The sequence below is a fragment of the Pipistrellus hanaki genome (genome assembly GCF_964339955.1).
Source record: "Pipistrellus hanaki genome assembly, chromosome: X".
In the NCBI taxonomy this organism is placed as follows: domain Eukaryota; kingdom Metazoa; phylum Chordata; class Mammalia; order Chiroptera; family Vespertilionidae; genus Pipistrellus; species Pipistrellus hanaki.
Window position 1 is genome coordinate 3,291,391 of NC_140524.1, and position 18,882 is coordinate 3,310,272.

An 18,882-nucleotide genomic window follows, 5' to 3' on the forward strand; every position below is an offset into this window, starting at 1 on the left:
GATTAAAGTTTCTTAAGATCATGGAATAATCCATTCAAATGTTTATTAGATTTTTAAATAATAAAAATTTCCTTTATTTTATCTAAGTTCTTTATTCTGTTTAGCTCTTCCCTTTGGTTTTTCTTTCAATCAAAGGGGAAAGGAAGTCTCACTCTCATCAATCTGAGCTTTGTATTTTTAAAGCACTGTCAAGTTAACCCCTAGGTCATTTCATTCTCAGACAAAAATGAAAACAGTTTTTTATGAGGTTTGTTATCCTCTGCAAAGTGACTCTTCTTTGAACTATTGCCTGGGTTTGGGGATCCTTTCTACAGTAGAGCTCATAGAATGGATATAGCATTTTAGTATGGATCTTCCCAGTTTGAAAATAAAGGAAGAACTACTTCTATCTGTACATTTTCATACATCCTTATTTGCTTTATAATTACATCTTTATTAAAGAAAAACAGGTGGATAAAATGGCTTTTAATTAATGATTCATGATAATGCCATTCACTTCAAATATTGATGTAGTTTTACTACTATCAATAATAAGCTCAATGAGATCCCAAGACCTCTGTTCTGTCATAAGGCATTAATACCTCATGTTCCCTAACACCTTACAGAGCTTCCTTTGCCAAAGATTGGGCTTAAACTCATTCTTTTTGCTATCCTTGTGATCTGCCTTAGATGTATTTTACTAAGATTGCAAAACCACACCACATGGGCCATAAAGCTTATCCAGGGCAAGGTATATTAAATGTCAAGAACTTAAATATAAAGTTCCTTCTTGGCCGATTCTCATTGAATTTCCAATATCCATTTTACTTAATCTCTCTCTCAGCTCTTTACTGTGTATTGTCATTATTTTTAATCTACAAAGTCTCTAATTTCCCTATAATAACCCAAGCTTTTTTTTCTTAGAGGCATTTCCTTATAGTTAATAAGCTTGAAAGGTAAATGATGCCTATACTTTTAACTTTAAACGGGTAAGCATGAATATCTATCTACTTATAAGCTGTAATATTGGAGAATAATAAATATTATACTCATTCTGTTTATAATCTAACATAAGAATCTTCTCTTCTGATAACCTTTGTTTCAACCTTCCCCACTTGCCTAAGAACATTTGCCCCTTCTCTGATTATCCAAATCTTCCCTCTTAATGGTTTAGATTAAAATCTCTCCTATGATGACTTGCTGACCAAAGCATGGTTCCTATACTTTTATTATTTAAATGATTTTACACCTGCTTTTCTTTCTTGCAGCACCTGTACTTTTGCTTCATTGTACTAATACAATTTGCAACTGATACTTGTTAGTTTACTTGTAATTATATGTCTCCCTTCCTTTTTCAAGTATGTCTTTCTCTGTTCCCACTCCCTTCTATAGTGTACCCTCAGCATCTTGCACAATACTTGGCGAAACCTCATCATAACAAACCTGTAGGTTAGCATTATTATCCCCATTTCAACAATGAGGAAATAGTGTCAGTGTTGTCTGATAGAGCTGGATTTCTCTGGGGAAGGTTTTCTGACTTACTAGCTATAAGGTTTTGTACAAATTTCTTACCCTTCTTATGTATGCTTCCATTTCTTTTTGTAAAAAATTAAATTTGCTCATTTAATCCTCACAGCAACCCTGTAAAATAGATTTAAAAATAGATTTAGATTTAAATTATAAAAGGATGGGAATAATGCTTTTGTCAGCAAGTCATCATAGGAGAGAGATTTTAAGTCAAATTTTTAAGAACTGGGATGATTTGGAGAGTTAGGGCAAATATTCTTAGGCAAGGGAGAAAGGTTCAGACAAAAGTATCAGAAGAAAAGGTATTTATGCTAGATTATGAACAAAAATTTTAATATTCATTCTGTTATGCAATATTATAGCTTATGAGCAATGAGTAAAGCTACCTATTTTAAAGGGTTGTTGGGATTAAATGAGCAATGATAACTTAAGTACAGTGTCCTTGAGGTCACTGTTGGACACACCTGATTGACATCGATTCATCATCCTTTAGATAAAACTCTTCACATAGTTACTAATGCAACAATTTTTTCCCATAAGGATGCAATGAAAAGCCTTGTCAAACACCTTGTTTAAGATTCACTAAGCCTATGAAATCCCTTATCTACCAGTTTCATAACTCCATTAACAAAGCAAGCAAGAATTGACTTGTTTGTTGGTGAGCTCATTCCAACAATGTCCATGATGTCCGTGCATGTTTCAAGCCATCCCTCTGATATCTGTTTCAGAATTTTGCTGAGCAATTCCATCAAGCACATTCTTCTCTAGTTTCTAGAAACCACTTGGCTTCTCTTTTGGAAAATAGAGATTTTCCAATCCCAAAATAGAATGATTTCATTTTATATTTTGTTTCCAAAGTCTGTTAAAATGCATTGTTAATTTTGCTTTTGTGGATTGCTTAATTCAGTACTGAATTCTTATGTGTCTTTGGAATTGATTGGAATGTATCCAGAACCTTAGTGTGCTAATGATCCATTTGTCTAATAATATACATTTATTGAGTTCCAAGGAATGAACAAAGCCCTTTACAAGCATCATTTCCTTTAGAGTTTACAGCATTGCTTTGAGTTAACTACTATCACTACCCCATTTTACAGCTGAGAAATTGAGAATTAGATTATATTTCATGCTTCATATTGACCAAAAATACGAAAAGAGTAATTGGAAAAGAGAAGTGGGATACATACACAAAAAGAAGTGAGGAAATGCCTGGACTCCCAGAGGTTTTAATGACTTCCTAGGTCTTATTTCTCCAGTCCCTTTTTGAACTCCCTTAACCTAGCTCTAACTGGTATTTGTTACTTGAAGATTAAGTCCTAACTAGGGCAGCTTTTAGGACAGAAAATTAAGTCTTAACTGGGAAGGCTTTCTGGAGGATGTTATAGACAAAAATTCACTTTTGAAGAAATGGGAGTTCAAGAGGCAAATAAATAGTGTTTTCATAATACTCAGTATAGTGTAAGGTCTAGTAAGTATCTCGACAGATACAGCACAACATTTGGATGTCTCAATGTTCCCACCCCTCTAAAACAGAGAACATGAAGGGTGTGGTAAAGGGTAAGGCAGAGAGACAGATAGGAGCATGATTTTGTTGTACTGTGCATATCAAGGATAAATAATTTGAAATGTATCTGGAAAAGTAAGGAAAGCCACTAAATCGTTTTAAGCTGTATTTCAGACTGATCACGCTGACTTCAGCAACCAAAAGGGATTTAGGGGACTTTCTAATGTCAAGAGACTGTAGATTTTAATCATTCAGGAAAAGAGTAGAGTGGTCTGAACCAAAGCAGACACAATCACACTGTTAACTGACTTAAAAGAGGGAGAATAAATACCAATTCATTTATCCAACTAAAACTTAATTTTTGAAACTTAGGATAGTCCAGAAAAAAAAAACATTCTGCATAATTGCAAACAAAAGAAATATAAGTTCCCTGGAATGCCAAGAATTTGGAGGTATTTTGAGTGATAGTTCAAATCTCTCAAAATGTAGCTTTTAACTGTATATTTTTGGTGAAAAGTACTCTTTGGAATCACTTGCATGCATCTTCTTTCTGCTTCTAAGTGCACTTGGGCATAAAGATAAACCTAAATGTCCCACAATGAAGTAAGTGTATGTATTTCCGAAGTTCACTAATGCTCATAATCCAGACACATTGGAATTTTATTTTAGAGACAAATAAATTCACAAATTAATATTTTGAGTTGTAAATCCCACATGTTTATATGTCACAGGCAAGTTATCCACTGTAGTATGCTCAGTTGGCTGAGCATCATCCCATGCCTCAAAAGGTTGCCAGTTCAATTCCTAGTCAGGGCACATGCCCAGGTTTTGGACTTGATACCCAGTAGAAGGCAGGCAGGAGATAGCCTATAGAAGTTTCCTTCTCAGATCAATGTTTCTCTCTTTCCCTCTCCCTTCCTCTCTTTCTCAAAATATTAAAACAAACAGAAACTACTTGTTGCTAAGACTCAAATAATGTATGTTAGTTTCAAATAGCAACAGGTTTCTGGGGTTGTTAGATTTTTAAAAAATGCATAAAATATATATTTACCTTTCTTGGCCACATTCTCCTCTCCACATGAAAAACAATGGCAAATAATTCTTCCATATCTTTGAACACCCTCAGATAATCTCACTTTCTCTAAAGAAGACTTCTGGTTTTATTAGTATATTTGTTTTCTTGATTTTTAGGAATAAGGAGCAGCAGCTACTATATTGTTCTGTTTACTTCAGACTTAAATATTCCTATATTTTTCTTGTGCGACTGAGCCAGTCCATTGATTCAAGACACCACTTTTCCTTTAGCGAGTGCCCTGTAAGTCATCCTAAATTACACTGGTGCCTAACGTGCTTCCTATCTAGGATCTCTTTAAGTAAATAGTATATAACAGGGCTTGATGCAACTATCCTGAGAAAAGCAGGTGTCATTTAAACTCCAGAGTGGGAAACAGCCTGTTTATTTGATTTTTCAAGGTAATTGCTCAGACCTATACTGTCCACAGCAATGAAAAACATAATCTGGGGCAAAATTCATTATATTGTCTCCCAGTTAACTCAGTAACAACCATGGAATATCTAATGCTGATCATAACAACAACAAGCATTTTTAATTGTTGTTCAGATGTCAATGCCTGAGACAAGGCAATGGAGGGGTGTGTGTGTGTATGTGGACATAACACAAGGATGGATTTCATTGATTGAGGTTCTGATATTTTCTTGGCAGTAAGATCAGAAGTTATGAACTACATGATCCTGAAATCCTTCCTAGAAGAAAACAATGCTTCCTTTATTTAGCTCAAGTCTCTCAAAACAAAAGACATCTGTAAGAGTCAACTTCAAATCCCAAAGGTGTTTTATGTATGAATATAAATTCTGTTATTTATAACATTTGTTTTAAAATGTTTTTTCAGATTTTATATGAATTCATATGATTTTAATATGCATTTATTTTCATAATGCCACCTTTTTGTTCCTCTTTCCATATTTGCTTGGCTTCTTAATCCACCTTCTCACGCAACTCTCACTACAATACTTCTCCGTCATGCACACACACATACATATTACACACACATAAATGCACGTACTAGTGTGTTCAGACACAGCAAGTTGACTGCTTAGTGTGTATCCTTCCATATTTAATGGTGTCTTTTGATTAATAGAAGTTTTAATTTTATAAATTAAATTTATAAACTTTATTTATAAATTTTATCTTTTATGGTTAACATTTTTATGTCCTTATTAAGAAATCTTTGATTAATCTAAGGTTGTGAAATATGCTCTCACATTTACTTTTAGAAACTGTATAGCTTTAGCTTTTATGTTTAAATCTATGAACATCTCTAATTTTTATGCATGGTATGAAGTAGAATATGTCGTTCATTTTATTTGATACAGATATCCAGTTATTCATCCACAATTTATTAAAAATACTTTATTTTCCCCATTATAAACTTTGTGCTTCTTTGAATATCATTTAAATGTGTAGGTATGAGTCTATTTCTAAATTGTATTATATTCCATTTATCTATGTTTATTTTAATTTCACACTGTATAAGCTATATAGTAAGTCTTGAAATCAAACTTTCTTCTATATTTAAAAAATAATTTTGGCTATTCTAGGTTCTTTGCATTTCTATACAAATTTTAGAATTTTTACCTGAAACAAAAATTATGATTGATATTGCATTAACTTTATAAATCAATTGAGCAGCAAGCTGATGCAGTCATAGGGCTCAATTCATTTGTCTACCCACTCTCAGTGATCATTGTATAATGCCCAATGTTTGAAAACTTTTGTTTCATATATTTTTGTTAAAAACTTGTTTCCAGACCTTGTCATTCCATTTTTGAATGAAAGCAGAAATCCAAAATAAACATTTTAAAAATTATATTTTATTGAATTTTTACAGAGAGGAAGGGAGAGGGATAGAGAGTTAGAAACATCGATGAGAGAGAAACATCATCAGCTGCCTCCTGCACACCCCCCACTGGGGATGTGCCAGCAACCAAGGTACATGCCCTTGACCGGAATCGAACCCTGCACCCTTCAGTCTGCAGGCCGGCACTCTATCCACTGAGCCAAACCAGTTTTGGCCCAAAATAAATATATTTAATATATATCATAAAAATGGGGGCTGGGTGGAGGTGGTCAAAGGGGGGTAAATGGGGATATATGCAATAGTTTAAACAATAAAAATAAAGTTATAAAAATTCAGTGGCCAAAAAGAGAAATTAATCAGTAAAATAAGCTGGAAAACTACTTAGCTATCTTAGAACAAAATTAATTTATGTCTTCCCCATACAAAATTCTTGTAATTAACACAAAAATGAGTATGACCAAAAAATGTGAGTCCATGTTAGTATATACTATTTGTCAAAATTCTAAATTCAATTATTAATTAAGCTTGTTACTAACTTCTAAAAATAGTAGAAATAAAATAAATCCCAAATAAAAGTAGAAATAAGAAATTTTTTTTAACCAATTTTATTCTATTAAAGAATTTTTTTTAAAAAAAGATGAAACCCAACATTGGCAAAGCAAGGGAAATAAAATAGGTATTCTTGTTGTGAAGGCAATTTTGCAATATTTATCAGCAGTCTTAAAGTGTTCCTCACTTCTGACTGTAATTCCACTTCTGGGGACCTATCTTAAGCAATAATACTTCTAAATGCAAATATTTCTACATTGAAAGGTTCACAGTATAAGAAACTGGATTCAGTTTAATTTTTATTAAAAAGATGATAAATCTAAATTGGTGTACATCATTACTAAGGTTCACAAAGAATTTAAAGACAAAATATAGTTATTAAGTTTAAAAAACAAGAACAAAATAAAATACATAGTAAGTACTAAAATCTAATAGAACTAATGACTAGGATGATATTCACAAATACATGATTAATTATTATCACTTGAAATGGGAATAGATATTATTGCATTTTCTTCCTCATACTTCTCTTTATTTTCTAAATTTTCAACAATGAACATACACAGGTGGACAAAAGTAGGTTTACACTTGTGCATATGTGAAACACTTTATTCTTATAATATTTACTAATTATTGTATTATTTTTCATACAACCAATTGTAAATCTACTTTTACCCATGCCTGTGTATTATTTTTATAATCAGCAAAATTTTAACCCCCAAAACATGCCAATCTTTAAGATAGGATTTAAGATTTCTTATAAGATCTTTTTTTTTTAATAATATATTTTTATTGATTTCAGAGAAGAAGAGAGAGATAGAAGCACAGTGATGAGAGTCATTGATTGGCAGCCTCTTGCACACCGCACACTGGGGATAGAGCCCACAGCTGAGACATTTGCCCTGACCGGGAATCGAACCATGATCTTCTTGTTCATGGGTTGATGCTCAATCACTGAGCATTACTGGCTGGGCTGCAAATGGGGATTTTTACGAACAAAGTCAGATAGGTGGTTTCCGAACTAGATTTTAAGGTGAGTGAAATGGTTCTAAAATGCTAACTCGACGGCAGGCTGCAGTGCAGTGTGAGGACAGAGGTGTCCCACCCAAGGTCAAGGCAGGATTCCTGCAGAGAGATGGAGTCCCATGAAGCGGGTCAGGCCAGGGGTTTCTATCATATAAGGGGTGGGTGGGGTGGGGCAGATGCCTCATTACAGTGCGGATTCAGAGGTTTCTGCCCAGGGCAGGCAGAGGTGCCTGTGCTGTGGTGGCAGGACAGGGCGCCTCCTATATAACATGAGGACCGGTGATCCTGTTCAGGGTCAGGGTGGGTTTCCTGCTAATTAGAGAAAGGATGCCCTTAGAGCTCCTGCATCAGAGAGGTTCCTGAACCAGGCTAAGGCTGCTGTTCTTACAGGGGTTGAGGATCCGGGGCTCCTGAACACAGTGAGTCCAGGGGCCTTTCCAGCACAGGTTCCAAAAGAGGTTTCTGTTCTAGACGAGGATGGGGCTCCCACAGGATGAGGAGGCTGGGGTTCTGTGGAGTGGCCAGGGAAGGTCTGGACAATCCCTGTAATGAGCAGGGACTACTGCGATTCTGCAGTGGGCCAATGTGCTGACTAATGAAGGGATGATGTTCTGTTGATGCTCAACGACAGAGAGCCACACTGGCAGGACTAGAGTGTTTTTTCAGGTGTTCATGGACGAAAGCAGCTGAGCCTTCCAGCTGATGTCGAGCACAGTGAGCACTCAGGAGACGATGCTGCTTGGGGTCAGGAGCCTCTGGGCAGTGTGGAGGCCAAGCCACGGAGCCTGGCTCAGCACTGTGCCACCAGCTGTGTGGCCCTGGGAGAGCCACTTAACCTGTCTGGGTTAGGATGTCTCCTGACTCCGTACATGCTCCGATGTGGGGGTTTGTTCGATGGAAGAACAGACCCCACTTTAGGGGGAACAGTTCACTCAGGTCAGTGGTGAGGTGGGAGGGAGTTGGCACTGTGGGGAGCTCCCCACCTGTGGGCTCTAAATATCCCCCCTAGAGATTATTTTGTCTCCTAATCTCCCCCCTCCTTCTCTACAATTTCCCACAGGGCTGCATCAGTGGTTCTTCTCTCTCTCTGGGCTGAGAGAGAGAAGAGATGAGTGACAGGAGGGCCCATGGACAACCCAGGGTCTCAGACTGGCCTTCTGCCCTTCTTGCTGGCTGCCATTCCAGCCCCACTCCTTCCTCCCATTCCTGTCCTAACATGTCTTCTGTCCCTGGAGGTGGGTCCCTAGCTTACAGACTGAAACTATATATATTGATGCCTCCACAAGCATGTGTACAGAGCTTCTCATGCTGTCGGCCACTCAGAGGCACGGTGACAGGGCACATGACACGGGATATGCTCACACACACATGCTGTCACACGAGCACTGCCCTTACCAGACCCTCAGAGACCTCCTGACACGCAGTACCTCAGGTCGCACTGCTAGGTCTCCACATTCCGTCCCACACAGTCCTCATTCAGCATTCCAGAAATGTTTGTTTATCAGATGCTGAGCCTGGTACACATGCTGTGCCTGGTACACCGTCTCAGACCCACCCTGCATGCACAGTCACATGAGCACAACCTCACATGCTGCCTCAGCACACCCGGTTACACACATACCCCCAGGTCCTCTCATACAGTCACGTGGGCCCCGTTTCTCACAGTCGCCTGGTGTCAGGCACGCCATCTCTCACCCCCTTACCCCATGGTCATCACCGCACAGAGCACTCGGCCACCACACACAGTCTCCGCCCATGACATGTGCATGTACACGCCATTTCATACACCCTGGTTGCTGTCACATGCGGTTTCACATACATCATGTTATACTTGCACATCACAATCCGCTATCATGAAGGGTCATGGGTGCTGTCTCTCACAGCCTCACACCACCACCAGAGAACCACGGGCACCGTTGCACGGCTCTTTATTCAGTCCCACTCAGACTCACACCTCCAACTTTAGGACGTGGGTGCTTTATTTCACAAATCTTTGACAATCCAGACCAAGGGGTGTGGGGGGGCCCAGAGGGTTGGACTGCAGAGGGACTGCTGGCTCATTGTAGAGAGGGACCCCAACCCTGCTCTGGGGACATGCTCTGTGTCCTCAAAGGCTGAATGGCGCCTCCGCAGTGGTGCTGGTGGAGGGAGGCATGGGGCCTGTGGGGAAGGACCCAATGGGTGAACCCAACAGGGGCCCGGGGAAAGGCATGAGGTGGCTGACAGGCCCTGACAGCACCACGGGGCCCAGGCCTTGGTAGAGCTGGGCAGTGCCAGGTGGGCCCAATGTCAAGCCTGAGGCCACCTCCCCACAATTCCCCCCATCGCTGCTCCCGTCCATAGAGCCACCCGCTGGCCCATCAGCTGGTCCTGGGCCTCCCAGACTCGACGCTGGCTTCTTCTTTTCTTTGTGGGATTTCTTGTGCTTTCTGGTCTTTACACCATCCTTCTGCGTGGCCAGTGGCTGGGCGACATTCGCCTGACAAAAGGGAGGCCATGAGTGTTTCCCAACCTCAGACTTTGGCCTCTGTGTCTCCACCCTTCCCACCCCACTCCTTAAGAGTAGGGAACTGGGCCAAGGGCTAGGGGAGCAGGCCCCAGCTGTGGCACAGATAATGCCTAAGGAATCATGAGCTTGTGAGGCCCTAAGCTGGGGAAAGGCTGGGGGAGCCTCTAGCCATAGGACTAGCTGATGGCTGGAGGGGAGGCGGAAGGAGATGAGAAATGGAGGAGAGAGAAGGGAGCAGGAGGGATTAGGAAGTCAGGGAGGAGATGGAAGTGCAGAGAAGTGAGGGATTGGGGGGGGAGGGAGAATAACAGGAAGAGAGGGAAGGGAGATAGAAAGATTACAGGCAAGGAAAAGGAGAAGGTAGGCAGAGTTAGTGGGATGGGGGAGGGCGCAGGTTCCAGGAGGCAGGGCACACCTGGTGTCGCTTGTAATAGAGTCCGCAGGCATTGCACAGAGGTTCTCCATTGGCATTCATCCGCCACACTGCCGTGGTGGTTGTCTGGCAGTTGGTGCACCGGGTACCTGCCCGCTTGCTGACCTTCTGGAGTCAGCAAGAATGTGAGGGTCAGTGCACTGGGTGGGTGGAGGACACAGGAGGTGAGGGTCAGGGTGAAGGCAGGGCTTCCTGGACAAGAACCACAGGCACCGTTGGGGACAAGGAGTAGACTGAGGGTTCTCTAATGGGCGAGGACATGGCCTCCTGTCCCGGGGCTTTCCAAATGGGGTGGGGGCTGCATCAGTGGTTCTCAACGTTGGCGGACACTGGACGCACTTGGGGAGTCGGAAATAATCCTGATGCCCAGGCAGTGCCCCAGACCAAGTAAATCAGCTCATCTAGGGAGGGCCCCACGGTGATCCCAGTGTGCAGCCAAGTATGAAAAAGGCTGTGCAGGGAGTGGACACATGCCTGCTTGCAGCCTGAGGGTGGGCTGAGGGTAGACACTCTTGTACAGAGCTGGGTCCCTGAGTGGATGGGGCAGGGAGAGTGGTCGGGGTTCTCGTAGCGTGTGAGGACAGAGATCCTGCAGGGAGTGGGAACAGCAGTGCCTGGGAGAGGGGACCGGGCCTGGGGTCTTACCGGGCGCTTTTTGAGCTGGTTCTGCCTATTCATGGTCTGACTATCTGCATCTCTCTGGTAGCACAGCGAAGTGGCCGTTGCTTCACAATTTTCACACTCCTTGGCCTCTGGTGTGGTGGACAGGGAGAAAGAGGGATCCAGGCTCAGCACAACTTTTCCTTGGACCCACCCCCTACCTCAACCTCCCTGTCCCTTTTGGGGGACCTCACCACAGGTGGTCATGGGCAGGGTTCCATGAAAGTTGGTGGGCGAATAGGCCAATGGATTTGGGGAGCTTTCGGTGGGAGTAAAGAATCCCCTTGGAAAGTCAGGGGCCCCGGAGGCAGTGGTGGGGACAGGGACGGAGGAAGGCATTGCAGGTGCCATGGTCAGCAGGTCCAAACTCAGTTGCTGTGTTGTTACAGTCTCTAGGATGGTGCCTCTCGCATAGGAATCTTCTGAGACCTGGGGGTCCTCGCTGGTGGGGCACACAGTGGAGGACAGGTAGACCCCAGTGTTGCTATAGGCCCAGCTGGTGTATTGTGAGCCCTCTGGGGTCTCCTCCACACAGTTGAGCACATGGTAGCCTGTTGAGGGGGTGGGTATGGGAAGGAAGAAAGAAGGGGACAGAAGGTCTGACGCCATCCTGCTTTCAGGGTGCAGTGGTACCCAACAGCCCCAGCATGGTGGCCAACCTCCCCACCTTCCCATAGGTTGCCAGAACAGCTGCTGGCCCTGACGGACTCCTGGACCTGAGCCCCACTGGTCACCCTGGCAGCTGCAGTCACCTGAAGCCACTTCCCAATGGACTTTGAGCAAAACTATGTGGAGCCCCATGGGCCACTCAACAACGAGGGCCACCCCCACCTACTTACTGCATTCATTCCTGATGTGGCCTTCTGGGGATATACATTCCCAGGCCTGCACATACGTAGACAAATTGGTCCACATAGCCATGTGAAGGCTTCTGGCCCTTTCCAAAATGGCTTCTTTGTTGGGTTCTACCCTAGCTAAGGGTCTCCCTGGCAACCCCAACAGCATGGAACCCTGCCAGGAAAGCCAGTGCAGCAGCAGCCTGCGTGTGCTCTGACTAGGGCCAGGGGTCAATCCTATAACCCAGGTATGTGCTGTTGACTAGGAATTGAACACTCGACCCTTTGGTGCACAGGCCCATGCTCTAACCACTGATCACACCAGCCAGGGCCCCTGAGAGATTCCTATGGGCCAGGCCTGGAAGTTGTGTATGTCACTCTGCTCACTCCATTGATCAGAACTGTCACATGTCCACCTGTCCTTGTAAGGGGGGCTGGGAAAGTGAGTGAGTCAGGAAGAAAGGGGAACAGGGTTGACAAGCCTATAGCAGTGTCTGCTTCAGGATTCCGTAGGCTCCCCAGAGCTACGCTGTTTCATGTGGGAGCCACTGGCCACAGTCAGAACAGTGGCTCCTGCACAAGGTGAGGGTAAGGCTTCCAGAACAAGGCTGTCAGAGAGAGAGAGAGTCTCATCGGGGCTCCTGTACAGGGTCAGGAGAGTGTTTCCAGAGGGCAAGTTTCAGGGCTCCTACAAAAGATCAGGTCAGAGATTCCTGAAGTGAGTCAAGTTATAGATTTCTGTTGGAAGTCAGAGAAAGGTTTTCTGCAGAATCTGGTTATAGGCTCCAGCACTATTATAGACAAAGCTTCCTGGGGTCAGGCCATGGAGCCAGGACAGAGATATGTCAGCAAGCCCTGCCCAGTGTCTGGGCAGGGGGTCCTGTGCCAGCTGAGGCTGTAGGCGCCTGTATAGGATGAGGGCTGGACTTAAAGCAGGGGGTCAGGACAGGCGCCCCACCACAGGTTCAGGAAAGGTTTTCCATGTAAGTTCAAGACTGAGGTTCATGTTGAGAGTTGGATCACGGGTTCCTGTGGACTCTGTGGGGTGGGGCGTGAGGTAGGGATTGTGTGCAGAGTGACGTCAGGGTTCATTGTCAACAATGGAAGGAAGGCTCCTGAACTCAATCAGGGTTCCCAAAGAGTCAGATTTGGATTTCTTTATTATATATATATATATATATATATATATATATATATATATATATATATATATATATATATCAGAGAGGAAGGAAGATGAAGAGATAGATAGAAATATAAATGATGAGAGAGTATCATGAATCAGCTGCCTCTTACTCATCCCTCACTTGGGATAGAGTCCACAGCCTGGTTCATATGTCGATGGTCTACCAGTAAGCTTCACCAGCCAGGCTATAAGGTCTATTTTAAAATAGATCCCATGCTTGGTGGCCTCTGTGTAATCTTATGCATAAAGTACAAAGATCTTTAAATGTACTTGTCTAAGAATTATCAGTATTGTTAATGATGCTTTCATCATCTTCTGGAGCTGATGACAAAACACCATTAATCATCCAATGTTTGGGCAGTAGAGGGTAATCTATAGAAGGGCTCCTGATGCCCTACTTCATTTCTATTTTTGTAGCTCACTTACTAGTCTGCAAGATCCTTGAGAGTAAGGTCTTTGTCAGAATCAGTTCTGAAATAATGTAGTGTTAGAGCGGGATGATGTGCTGTCAAGAAGAAGAGGATTTAAATTTACTAGTTGTGTACATCTGGAAAAGCTAAGAAATTTTTCTGAGTTTCAGAATTTTTACCTGTGAAATGGAGATAATAAACCTACTTTCTATCATTGCTAAGTGTTAGAAATAATAGATTTTAAAAAACCCACTTAGTACCTATTCAATAAATTATAGCTATTATTATAATTATTAGAGGCCCAGTGCATGAATTCATGCACCAGTGGGGTCTCGCTGCCTGGCCAATAGGACTGGGCCCAAACTGGCTCTCTGACATCCCGAGGGGTCCCTGATTGTGAGAGGGTGTATACCAGGCTGAGGGACCCCACCAGTGCATGAGAGGCCTGGGGAGGGACATGGGAGGTTGATCTGCCAGGGAGGGACTGCAGGAGGGCTCCAGGGCATGTCCAGCCCATCTCATTCAGTCCCAATTGGCTAGACCTTAGCAGCAATCCTACCTACCAGTTGGAGCATCTGCCCCCTGGTGGTCAGTGCATGTCATAATGACTGATCGACCTGTCAACTATCTGTCCCCACTGGTGGTCAGTGCATGTCATTGCAACTGGTCAACTGGTTGACTGTCTGCCCCCTGGTGGTCAGTGCACATCATTGCAAGAAGTTGAGCAGCCTTAGCATATCATTAGTATATTATGCTTTGATTGGCTGAATGGCCCACCAGTTGATCTGACACTTAGAATATTAGGCTTTTATTATATAGGATTAGTAGTAATATATTGTAGAATAAGGGCTAAATAGAAACTCCCTGTTGGCTAATAGAAGGTATACACACTTAAGTTATGCTATTAGTTATATTCTTTGCAAAAATAGCAAACGAATCTAGAGATGTATTGTTGTACATTATTATTTACATAATTGCTCCTCCCAAATGTATTATCTTTAACAAGGTATTTAGAGGGTCAAGGTATTCACCCAATGAAGGCACCATTTTAAAAAATCACTTTACTCAAGTATGATTAACATACAAAAAGCTGTAGATATTTAATGTGTGCAACTTGATGTGCTTGGAAAGAAGTACATACCTGTAAAATCATCATCACTATTAATGTCACAAATTTATTCATCACCTCCAAAAGTTTTCTCTTAATACACTCTTTTTTTTCTTTCTTTTTTTTAATGGTAAGAGCACTTAATATAAAATCTAACCTCTTAGCAAAGTATACAATTCAGTATTGTTGATAATAGGTTGCATGTTGCACAATAAACCTACAGAACTTATTTAATTTGTGCAACTGAAACTCTGTACCCTTTGACCAACACCACCCCATTTTCTCCTCTATCCAGTTCTGGCATCTAACGTTCTATTCTCTGCTTCTACATGTTTGACTATTTTAAATTCCATATATAAATGAGATCATGCAGACTTTGTCTGGCTTATTTTACTTAGTAAGAAGGAATTTCTAAGAGTATAATTTAATAGTGTAACAAGGGAGCTAAAGATTGTTTTGAGAACAACAGGAATTGTATTGGAATAACCTCCAATATTCCTTACTTTGCCTATGGGTAAGGTCATAAATATAATGATGGAATTGTGAAATTCATGATAGACAAAATCTTTAATATCTTCCTTCCTGTCAATACTTCTTAGAGAAACCAAGACCCAATGAGCTGAAATAATGTCCCCAAGTACAGTGTTAGAGGCAGGACTCGAAGCCAGATCAGGCTTCATGGCTCCCACTCTAACTTTCCCTGATTCTTGCTATATTTAATGACAAATAGGTGGGAAAGAAGAAAAAGAGAATGAAGATGGTGACAGTTGTGATGGTGGTTGTGGTGGTGGTGCTAAAGAAGAAGAAATACCACCTGCATAGAGTCTTCTCTTCATGTTGTTCTACAGAGGGACACTAATTTAGAACAGCATGATGTGATAGGCTGAATTATGTAGCCCAAATTCATTTGTCAAAGTCCTAACCTAAAGTACCTCTGAATGCAACATTATTTGTAAATAAGGTCTTTAAAAAGGTAATTAAGTTAAAATGCGGTCACTAATTTGATATGACTGATGTACTTATAAGAAGAGTTAGGACACAGACAGAAAGACAACCATATTTGCACTGAATCTTTTTGTTGATCAGAACAGGTTGTGGCCACTTAGGCCCATCTCATGGGGAAATTTTTTTTTATAGGAAAAGGAATGTGAGCCCTCACCAGTTTGGCTCAATGGATAGAGCGTTAGTCTGTGGACTGAAGGGTCCCAGGTTTGATTCTGGTCAAGGGCACATGCTGGGGTTGCGGTCTCCATCCCCAGCATGGGGACTGCAGGAAGCAACTTATCAATTTCTTTAATCATTGATGTTTCTTATCTCTTTCTCCCTCTCCCTCCCTCTCTGAAATCAATAAAAATTTTATTAAAAAAAAAGAAAAAGAAAATGAATGGGAGAAAGGAAATAAACTGAAAGAAAGATGACTCAACAAACAGCTTAAACCCTAAAAAATTAGAAAAGAATACAGAATGGTGTGTTTTTGTTTGTTTGTTTTTTAAAGACAAAGAACATAGAGAAAAATATCACCATTGTGGGTGAACTTTTTCTTGAGTGTTCCCAGAGATTTCAATGCTAGCCTAAAGGGTTTCTCTCATTCCTATCACCCATATCTTCTTAATCATTGCATTTAATTACAAAGCAACTATATATTTTATGCCAATTTTGCAAGTGGAAGAACAAGACTGTCATGATTCAATGAGTATGATATTGCCAAAATCCTCACCATACTGTCACATAATAAATCATATTAACTGAAATGTTTTGATGTACATGACATGTTACATCTAGAAAAAGGAAGTCTGTGCCACCTTTGTACATAAAAACAGCTTTAACCTACAAATATTTATGTGCCCACTGTGAAAGCAGGCCACTATTGGATGGTTCCTTTTCACCAATTAACTGGATACTTGCCCACTTATTATTTACCTCAAAGAGAAGATTTATGCCTCTAGATCAAATCAGGATATATTTTGTTTTTAAAATGTTGATATACAATTAAAGTTATTTCTTGCTTTATTGTTTGCTCTCTTTCACAGAGATAATGATAAGCTAAAAGACAAAGGATAAATAGTTATGTACTCAGATACTTGTTTTATTTTATTTATTTATTTATTTATTTTTATATATTTTATTGATTTTGTACAGAGAGGAAGGGAGAGAGATAGAGAGCTAGAAACATCGATGAAAGAGAGTCATCGATCAGCCGCCTCTTGCACACCCCCTACCGGGGATATGCCCGCAACCAAGGTACATGCCCTTGACAGGAATCGAACCCGGGACCTTTCAGTCACCAAGCCGACGCTCTATCCATTGAGCCAAACTGGTCTCGGCTCAGATACTTGTTTTAGCTTGAAAATATTTTAGAGTTAATATTTTTAATCAGCCAGTCTTCATGTCCAAAATTCTGCAAAAATGTCTATCTATTATTACCTACTTCCCAATATTCTGGCAAGAAACATTAGAGGCCTTCAGAAGCAAGGTGCTTTGATGGGGTATTGTAGATGATTTTTAATTTTTAAATTAGCATTCCAACTTGGTCACCAAATAATGTCTTCCATAACTTAGCCATGATCTACATCTCATGGTAACTCTTCTGTGACTCGTTTTATAAGTCCTGATGGAAAATTTATAATTATGAGGGTTTTTTTTCCTCTTCAGATAAAGAAGAGGCTTCTGGGATAAGTATCTTAAAGGTAAGACACTGTATTTCTGACTTTTAGTTTGAGATCATTTAAATTAAAATTGACACTGAAAAAAATGATATGTGAAATATTATCTAGTTATTTCAAATACCGTGAGTTAATTAGAATAGCAAAACACTAAAAATTTATCAGAAACTCAACAAGGTGGTACCTAGTAGATGAAGAAAAGTACATTTTAAATGCAGCTTAAAGAGTAAAAGCTTGTGATGATCATATGAATCATATATTTTCATGGGAAAAGTATCCATAGAAATCTGGGGCATGATAAGTGTTGGTATAACATCTTTGCAATTTTAACTTTTGGAATTTTCATCAGAGAATGAAGATATAGTTTCATCAAGGTCTGAGTGTCAAGAAATTGTGTGCACTAAACTTAGATTTAATAATGGATGGCTTTATGTAACTTTGGCTGTAGTTCTTTCACACAAGTAAAATAATCACAATTCTTTATTTTCTCATATAAGTCTTGACAAATGTTGGTTTAACAAATTAATAAATTATCAGCAAATACTTACTTTGGGGTTTCTAGGCACATGAACTTTTTAAAAAAGAGACACAGGGAATGATTAAGAATAGGCAATTTGCATACAGACATGATGAAGTGATCTTGTCTCAAAAGGCATTCTATTTTCCAGAGTTTGGGGGCCTAGAATTATGGGGCTGGGGAAGTATACTACTAGTTCTAATTGCTGAAACAAATAATGCATCTGCTCTTTGGGAGTTAAAAATAAAATCTTCCTTTTTCTTACCACAGAGTATATTTTCTTGACAGACTTAAATAAGCCACCAAACGGCCTTTCTTTAATTTTGGGTTACATGCATTTTGATGGGAGAGTGAGACAACTTAATGACAACATGTCAATATTTATAGTTACCAAGAAAGGCACAGATTTTTAAAAAGCTTTGTCAAAATTTAATATCAGAGAGTCTTTATGTGCAAATTTTCTTCTATCTATTATGATATGCCATCCAGTTATGTAATCTGTCTACAATCAATACCAGCATACAATAGAAATGTGTTGATAAATGTTGAGAGATCGTTAGGTGTGGTCTTGTATGTATAACTCCGGGGACAAATCCTCTGTTTCCAGTTTATATATGCGTGTAGGGATATTATAAAAGTAAATCAATTTCCTCTTCCAAAATATTGTCAGAGGCTAAAGGCAAAAATATTGTACTGGCTATCTTATGATCTTCATCTGACTCCTGAAGCTTTCTTAGCTACATGTTGTTCTCAGAGTTATCTAAGAAACCTTTATGTGACTGTACAAGTTAGTTTTTCTACATAACAAACTACTGCAAGATTAAGTTGTTAAAATAACCCTTGTTTGACTTGTAGTTATATGGATTGGCAATACTGGCTGGGACCGACTAGGGAGATTTTTTTTTTTTTTAATTTTGGCTTGGCTGGGCTTCCTCATGTGTCTAGGGCAAGGGTCAGCAAACTTTTTCTGTAAAAGGCCAGTAGTAAATATTTTAAGTTGTGTGGGACATACAGTATTTGTTACAACTAGTCAACCTGGCCAGTATAGCACTAAAGAAGCCATAGATAGTAATAAATGAAGAGTATGGCTGTTTTC

At 40.6% G+C, this 18,882-nt stretch overlaps 1 protein-coding gene across 1 annotated transcript; it reads right to left on the reverse strand.

Moving 5' to 3' along the window:
* Positions 1 to 9,571: 9,571 nt before the first annotated feature.
* Positions 9,572 to 11,675, reverse strand: LOC311615530 (erythroid transcription factor-like; the record flags this gene model as incomplete). Its single annotated transcript, XM_084870883.1, has 3 exons — positions 9,572 to 9,943; positions 11,052 to 11,158; positions 11,261 to 11,675. The coding sequence occupies 3 exons, from the start codon at positions 11,673 to 11,675 to the stop codon at positions 9,572 to 9,574; spliced, it is 894 nt and encodes a 297-aa protein (XP_084727009.1).
* Positions 11,676 to 18,882: the final 7,207 nt, after the last annotated feature.